Source organism: Branchiostoma floridae, chromosome 19 (assembly GCF_000003815.2).
Source record: "Branchiostoma floridae strain S238N-H82 chromosome 19, Bfl_VNyyK, whole genome shotgun sequence".
In the NCBI taxonomy this organism is placed as follows: Eukaryota; Metazoa; Chordata; class Leptocardii; order Amphioxiformes; family Branchiostomatidae; genus Branchiostoma; species Branchiostoma floridae.
Window position 1 is genome coordinate 5,755,987 of NC_049997.1, and position 8,768 is coordinate 5,764,754.

Here is an 8,768-nt window from a genome sequence, read left to right on the forward strand (position 1 = left end):
CTCAGCCAATGGCTAATTAGACCAACTCAGCCTAACTCCCCGTTCAACACAGTGTAACATCCTAACCTTAAACTTTAAGTTAATAGCATGGTCAAAACCTATCACAGTTGCCAAGTGTCTTCGTCTTCACATGCAAAGAGAGGTGAAAAAGACTTGGCAGCAAAGAGACAGAGAGACTCAGCCATTGCTTGAGAGGACGAAGTCACCTAGCAGCTATAATTAAGTTAAAAAGCCCTTGCATACCAGGCTATAATATTGGGTATGAACAAGGTGCAAAATGGGGTGAAATGGGTCAAAAGGGAATGTACAAAAAGTGTGAAATGAAGCAAAATTTCATTAATTTTTCTCCAGTTCTTTCCATTTTACACTTGGGCTACGTGATTTATAATGACAATGACAATGAAGTTTATTGCATATTCATGCCCCATTGGGGCTAAATGCAGTCAGTTTGGTACATATATGTAAGTAATCGGAAAGCTATACATATATACTACAGTTTACATGCTTCTTCTCTCTTCTTAAAACATGCGTGGACGAGCTTACAGAGTTTTTCCAGTATATCGTAGTTAGATGATAACATAAGGTATTTGAACAGATTTTCCTTCGTCAGGTGCGCATATTTTTTATCTATATGTGTAGCATTAGCGAATAATCGTGTAGCATTAGCGAATTAGCGTATAAACGGAACCCAACAGCCTAACTGCAACCCTAGCCGAGTTGCTTCAGGTACAGTTGACCGGGCCAAATCGTCCAGATCCCAAAAAGGCCTAGACCCAAGTGAGCTCTCTGAAAAGTCAACACACTAGACTTGTTTGCATTTCAAACAATGAAATTTACCTATTTTGATCAAATTTTTTACAACAACTGGTAAGACAAGTACTGAACTATAAACATTTGTATCCTATATGATGTGGAAAGTGATTCATTTTTTGTCTAGATAAGTCTGAATAGTAATTCCGCAAACCAAGAAATTAACTTGACACTGCCTAAGCTCACTAGAGGAAACCTGTTTATTGTAAAACAGTGATGTTCAGGTGTAGCTAATCCCTTGGGGCCATGCATCTACACACACTCATTTGTCAACGTCACTCACAGAACTCAAACCATAACGCTTTCATCAACAGGTACAATGATAAATACAGTGGTGAGTTATGTATAGGGGTTGGTAGAAGTCAAGTAATACTTAAAAGTCATGCCCGTAGCCAGGATTTTGGTTGTGGGGGTTCTTTTTAGTACTTGTGGGACCATCGAGCGCCGCAGGCGCTTTGGCGTGAGGTATCTAGGGGGGTCCGGGGGCATGCTCCCCCAGAAAATTGACCCTCTGAAACGCCATTTCCTGCTTTTTGACGGGCAAAATTGCTGTCGAAGTTTAATGGAATTTCTATTAAAAGACAAGGCTCTTGGCATAAGTCTTTGAGGCCAACTCCCTCAACATATTTTCACCATGTCCGACACCAAAGGCGCGAGGCGTCCCAATGGAGGTCCGGGGAAATTTTGAAATCTGGACCCTCTGAAAAGCCATTTCCTGCACTTTCTGGGGCAAATTTTGCTGATAGTCTCACTAAAATTGACTGAAATGTCTATCAGTGAAAAATGCAAATCAGTCATGCCTTTGAAAAAAAATCTTGGACATGAAAAAGTGGACCTTCGAGCCTGAAAAAGCGGACCTTTTGAGCGTGTTCTTCTGAACCCCCCCAACCCCCCCCCCCTGTCTACGGGCATGAAAGTGCTCAAAACTTGGTAACACCTTGCAATTTAACTATGAGTAGATATACTAGTAACATGCAACCATTTTGGGCACAATTTCACCTTAGCACAAAACATGCTCATAGGCAGATCTGGAGGTTTTTGTGTCAAAAGACACACACCCTCTTACACACACACACACACACACACACACACACACACACACACATAGAAATTCAGAGGGGCGAGTAAGAACAGAAAGAAACAGCACCCCGACTCCCGGGATTCGAACCCGCGCCGAACCCGGGCAGCCGGATCACAAATCCAACGTGCTAACCACAACACCAAAAGCTCAAGAGCTGTTAGCGTGGTCAGTTTGGCAGCGCTAGAACCCCACTGTTACACACACACATACATATGCAAACACACGCACACATACACTTGACAGCACTGTTATTGACAGTTTCTTGCTTTGAAATCCTCCCAAAATGCAGGAAAAGCCATTTCAGTAGGTTGAATTTTCTGAGGGGACCCTTATAGACACCCTTCAAAAGCCGGGTCTTTAATATGCGCTTGTTTTGCACTTTTGTCACTTGCTTGTCCAGAATATCTAGAAAAAAACAGACAAGCAAAGTTTTAGCTACTGGCATACAAATAGCAAAACAATCAAAGGATAAAATAACTAAATAGATCAACAAAAAGTCAAAAACTTGCAGCATTTATCAGTGTAAGAAGAGAGCGGGAAATCCAAACTGGCTAAAAGGTTTATGTCCAATTTCCTTAAAGTCTTCAAAGATAGCTTGAGGAATCCTCTCTAAGTCTTTGATGTATCCCCTAATCCTGAAGAAGCCTTTGATGAGGGGTACCCGTCTACTCCTTCCTTATAAGGACTACAAACTGCAGTCCTTCTCCAGTATAGACCCTTGGGACTTTAAGACTTTGTAGACTTGTAGTGACTAGCAGACCCTATTTGGTTGGACCATGTAATGCGGTATGCTCTGATATACACTTTCTAGTTTATTGAGCGTTTTTCAATTATGCTTTTTGCTTTATTCTTTTTGACTCCTCAGTTCTGAGCCTTTATTATGTCAACTGCCAATGACCAAACAAGGAGGTTAAAAGTGATTTTTTACCCTCCTTGGACCAAATGAACTCCTTAGTGTGAATCCCTCCATCTCTGGTTAGAATTTCATTGCTCAGGACAAATATTTCACCTTTTCTGTTCCCATTCAACAAACTCACTCATTCAATACTTACAGACAATATCAAATTGTCCTCATTGCATGTACATCGAGTCGTCAATAATGAAACAAAACTTTGGCAAAATTTGAATAAAATCAATGTATTAGTAGCATTTTTAGAATTTTAAGCTGCAAAACTTTTCTGAGCTACAGAGAGCCCTTGGCAGTCACTACCTAAAGTAGATTATTAAAAGAGTGGCATATGTAATACATCTGTTACTGCTATAATTAATATACTTGTAAGCTTTATACCTTCTATGTGCTTTTTGTCGCTCCCAGTCTTATGCCATATAGCATTATTGTCTCTCTATGCCTTTTTTTTATTGTGACGTTTGTACAATAAAAAGCAAAGATTATGAAATATGTTGATCTGTTCAGAACTGTATCACGGAGAATAAACTGATTATTATTATTATCATTATCATTTTCTGCAGGTTGTCAGAGCAGCACAAGATAGCGATACGAGTCATCAGAAGGATTAGATACTTCGTAGCTAGGAGGAAATTTCAGGTATGGGAATTTTGTGACATGAACTCCCTTTAATACATTGTAACTCTACTAGGTACCATAAGATGTAAGAAAATGTGGAATCCAGTATTTCAAGGTTTGACAAGTTTTCTAAAATCCACTTGTCCTATCAGGCAGGTGCATGAAAAATTTACTTGCCCGTACCAACATTTCACTTGCCTAAGATTGTAAAGTTTTCTAAAATCCACTTGTCCTATCAGGCAGGTGCATGAAAAATTTACTTGCCCGTACCAACATTTCACTTGCCTAAGATTGTAAAGTTTTCTAAAATCCACTTGTCCTATCAGGCAAGTGCATGAAAAATTTACTTGCCCGTACCAACATTTCACTTGCCTAAGATTGTAAAGTTTTCTAAAATCCACTTGTCCTATCAGGCAAGTGCATGAAAAATTTACTTGCCCGTACCAACATTTCACTTGCCTAAGATTGTAAAGTTTTCTAAAATCCACTTGTCCTATCAGGCAAGTGCATGAAAAATTTACTTGCCCGTACCAACATTTCACTTGCCTAAGATTGTAAAGTTTTCTAAAATCCACTTGTCCTATCAGGCAGGTGCAGGAAAAATTCACTTGCCCATACCAACATTTCACTTGCCTAAGATTGTAAAGTTTTCTAAAATACACTTGTTCTATCAGGCAAGTGCATGAAAAATTCACTTGCCCGTACCAACATTTCACTTGCCTAAGATTGTAAAGTTTTCTAAAATACACTTGTTCTATCAGGCAAGTGCATGAAAAATTTACTTGCCCATACCAACATTTCACTTGCCTAAGATTGTAAAGTTTTCTAAAATACACTTGTCCTGTCAGGCAAGTGCATGAAAAATTTACTTGCCCATACCAACATTTCACTTGCCTGAGATTTAGCATTTTTATGTATTTTCACTTCCAGCGATGGAATTCTGTTATTATTAGCTCTATTTTGCTGCGTTGACCAATATGGCAATATGCTTCTTGCCGTGACTCTTAAAAGTATATCAAAATCTCTCTCGTGGAAAAAATCTTACTTGCCCGATCAGGCGAGTTGCGTAGGACATGCGCTTGCCCGATCTGCACTTTTACTTGCCAGGGACAATCCAACTTAGAAATCTTGAAAAAAATAATTCTGCTCTTGTCCCTTGTATGGATAGTAATTGAGAGACTTGTTCATCATCACTTCTTTTTTCTTGAAAAGAAATGTTACTAAATTTAATACAAAAGAAAAAAGACTCCTTTTTTATTAGTTATTAGCTTCCCAAAGCTAAATGTCATTTAGATGTCAATATCTATTAGCATGTTTTGTCGTTTGTAGTTGACGGTACAGAAGTTTATTTTTTTACTTCAATGCATTTTTCAAACTACTGTAAATGCAGAAATGTTCGCGGTGGATTAATGTTGGCGGTTTTCGCGGTGACCACTTTACCGCAAACTTAAATCCACCGCGAAAAGTCCCTTTTCCCGCTACTGCGAAATTAAATCCCCACAAAATTAAATGCATTTACAGTATTTTGTATTGACGCAGAGTATACTAAAAAGAACAATAATGTGTTCACTTCTGAATTATTTGATAATAATATTTTGTACTTTCTTAATTTCTTTTATTTGAGAAAAGTGAAATTACTCACAAGGTTGTTTCTACTGATTTTCCTCGCAGCAAGCTCGGAAACCTTACGACGTTCGAGACGTTATTGAGCAATATTCCCAGGGACATGTCAACATGATGGTGCGCATCAAGGAACTCCAGAGAAGGTCCGAGGTGTTCCTCTTGAAATTTTGAAATCTTTATTCACATACCACGTTGCAGACTTTTAGTTAAGTCTGAATTGTGTTGGCATTTACATGTGCTCCTCCAGGGAGAATTGCACTAAGAGTTAAGTACAGCAATTTAAAAAGACACCAATGTTCAAAATCTTGATTGCTAATAGTACGTTTTTATCACAAATCAGGGACCTTTGGTCTTAGACTACATATCAGGAGAATCAAGACAGGTGGTCGGTTATTATGTACAGACATTCACAAAAGTCAATATAATTTGTTCAAGAAATTTGTTCCTTTTCTTTTTATCAAGGTGTAGTCCCTGGCTAATAACAAATGTCATTTAAACCCTCCGTTGATTGACCTTTGTTCAGAAATGTTTGTATAACATGACAGTCTAAAATATATTCAACTCATTATGCTAAACTGTTTTCCAGCACAAAGGTAAATTTTCAACTACCACTGTCGCCTTCTTCAGGATCATTACTGATAACTAATCTTTTCAGAACGTAAACTCATGAGAGTTACAGACACGTGATCTTATCAACAGGTGATCTTGTGAATACGTGATGTCAGCGATTGGTCAATTGTGCCAGGAAGGAGGCAACAGTGGACGTTGAAGATTTGATCTGTGTGTACCTCTGTAATGGAAGAAAGATTAGCATTGTACTATGATTACTTACCAACACAGATGAGCTTCCGTGATATTTTCAGCTTTACTAGTGATTTTTGGTGTGTTTCCTTTTCAGGCTGGATCAGACGTTAGGGAAACCAGGGGCATATCTAACAGGTCGAGAGCAGGGTCTGGACCGCTCCAAACTCACCATAGTGGCCAGGTTATCCAGGGTGGAGGAACAGGTCTGTACACCCCTACTCATGCATGGTACAGTAGAGTCCCTGTATTGTTAAATATACAGTCAAACCTGTATTAGCGGCCAACTTTGCATAGCAGCCACCTGGCCATAGTGGCCACTTTTTGTTCGTCCCTTGGATTCGTAGTGATTAAGAAATAGGCTTAGCGGCCGCCTGTCCAATGCGGCCACGGCCACACGATTTCCAGTCCCGTTGATACAGAAACACTGCCTATTGCAACCATACAGCAGCCTTATGTCACCCTACGCCGAGTTGGAAATTGTAGTTTGCGAGAATTTGGAGTTCCTGACAGGGTCATTTTGGCGGTAGCAGAAGGTATACATGCCTTGAGCATTAAAGTGCAAGTCTTTAAATTTGTCGGTAAATTTACCAATCAAGACAATGTTACTCGGTGAGAAAGACTGGTGGGAACTGAAATCATGTATAGCTTGCTCATAGTCAATTGATCAACAATTTTCTCTATAGCGGCTAAATGTCTATATAGTGGCCATATTTCTCCATCCAGTCCCTTGAGTGGCCGCTATAGACAGGTTTGACTGTATTGCAAATGACCACCTCTACAAAAGGACCACCTGGCCAAGGTGGTCCTTTATGATATTTTTTATTGACACATTAGCATTAAGAATCCTGTCTATAATGACCACAGGTCCACATCTGAGTTATGGGTCCCCTGAGTGGTCTTCTTAGGTAGGTTTGACAGTATTCAATGTCAGATAACATAAATAGGCTTCATGTCCTTTTGCATTTTCCATTGTCTTATTCATATAGAGGCTGAGGTGACCAAATTCTGTGCCTTCCTTGATTTTATTGTGATAACGCCACCTGTGATGGTTTATGTTGTATTTGGTCAGACTGACACCCCTATGTTAAGTTGGTTCAGTTCTCCTATATTTTAGTCCTTAAGGTTCCGGTTCGGAGTTTTTTTAGGATTTGGGGCCGATTTGACTGTCTCTGAGAAAAGCACTAACGCTTCTCAAAACACCGTTTTTCGGATAATTCAATGTTTCCGATGGAAAAGGGTGTGTTGTCGCTGACCGACAGACTCATTTGACATTTTCTGTAGAAATGTTATTTTTGGTAAAAACCATCAAAAATATAATATTATGCTTTTCATAAAAAAAATTGCTAATTTGGGGCCATTTTTTACAGGCCGCTACACGGAAAAAATGAATTTTCCTGGGATAATGACTCATATGGCAATGAAGGTCAAGACTTCTTCTGTATACTGAGTAAAAAGAAAAAAAAGTTATCCGATACGTTTTCCGCAAGCTCCGATGGCGCTAAAACACCCAAAACGCACATAGAACGCATAATCTGGGTAATCAGGCGACGAAACGCTTTACCGCTATCGCGCGCACTAATACCAGGAAGTGTTCGCCGCACGATCAAATCTCCAACACCATAAAACGCTACGAACAACAAGCATTCAGACTTTTAAAGCGATAGCCGAAAAATCTAGAGCTAAAACTATGGAGACAACCTCTGATTTGCGTCTTATTCTTAGGGACTATTTAGATATCTGGACACTTGAAATTCCGAACCGGAACCTTAACCACTGACTCCTCAGTAACAGTTCAGCCAGTTTGGAATAAAGTCTCTTCAAGTAAGTTTCCACGAGACGGAACTTTAGCAGTCCTTCTACTAAACTTAGCGTAAGTCGTTCTTCTGAATTGAGCATAGACCCCCCATGCAGACCCTTGTAAGAAATATGATTTAATTTCTTTCCTGGTGGAATTTTTCTATAAGGACACCATGTGCATGAAGACCAAAATTAGCCCTTAACAAAAGGCCTGACTTCATAACTCCCCAGCTGCACTGACCATGACTCATTGCCGAGAATGACCTGTTTGGTCGGCCGATTGAAAAATCCCCATTCTGAAACCCACACTATTACCTTATCAACCACACGGGGTCAAACGGTGGGAGACTTTTGTACGCCACAGCGGTCAACCTCTGTGACCTCGTGTAGCCTTGGCGTGGGTTATGGTCTGGTCGCCATGGTAGCAAAGTACACGGTTCTGCAGAGGGTTGTAGCCAGCCAGAAATCATTTTCCGTCCCCTCGATTTTGAATGGCTTTGACGCAATGTTCCTAGAGGGGTCTGGAGGCATATTCCAAGGAAAATTTTGAAATCCAGACCCTCTGAAATACTATTTCCTGCATTTTGAGGATTAAATTTTGCTCACAGAGGACGGAATGGGCAAATTTTTTTTCCCGTCCCCAGTAAAAAGGGTTTTTTGAAAATTCTCTTAAAAATCTGAGAGCCAACAAATTTAATTGTTGTGGCCTAAAGTGCTCAGTGTGGCCTAAAGTGTTCAGTGTGGCTCTCCTCAAACACAGGATCTCCATTTAACGTTTCATCCGAGCCACAACCAAAGTCCATGTACTCTTTTCCACCTGTGAGTGAAGTGAGGAAGATCGTGATAACTGCATTTCCCAAGGGCACAATATCGGTGGCAACAGGAGATTCGAACCCAGAACCTCCAGGGTCTGAGCCAAAAACCCTGCTGTTACATCACACGATCACCATTACACGATCTGGAAAATACTGTGCTCTGAATAGGGGTGGGTACCGGTACAGAAAATTCACGTCCAGGTCCAGTTTAGGTCCAGAGGATCAGGTCCAGGTTTGGACCAGAACCTGGACCTGATTCAGTATGTGAGAACTTGTGAATAGACGATACTCCAAACAATGGTCAATTGCAACA

General features: G+C 40.1%; 1 protein-coding gene across 1 annotated transcript in view; it reads left to right on the forward strand.

The window, feature by feature from the left end:
* Window positions 1–8,768, forward strand: part of LOC118407122 (potassium voltage-gated channel subfamily KQT member 1-like) — a 158,033-nt gene that overhangs the window by 131,412 nt on the left and 17,853 nt on the right. Inside the window, exons 13-15 of the mRNA XM_035807542.1 lie at window positions 3,362–3,437; window positions 5,088–5,182; window positions 5,938–6,046. Of these exons, the coding sequence (XP_035663435.1) occupies window positions 3,362–3,437; window positions 5,088–5,182; window positions 5,938–6,046 (280 nt within the window). The remainder of the gene's footprint in view (window positions 1–3,361; window positions 3,438–5,087; window positions 5,183–5,937; window positions 6,047–8,768) is intronic.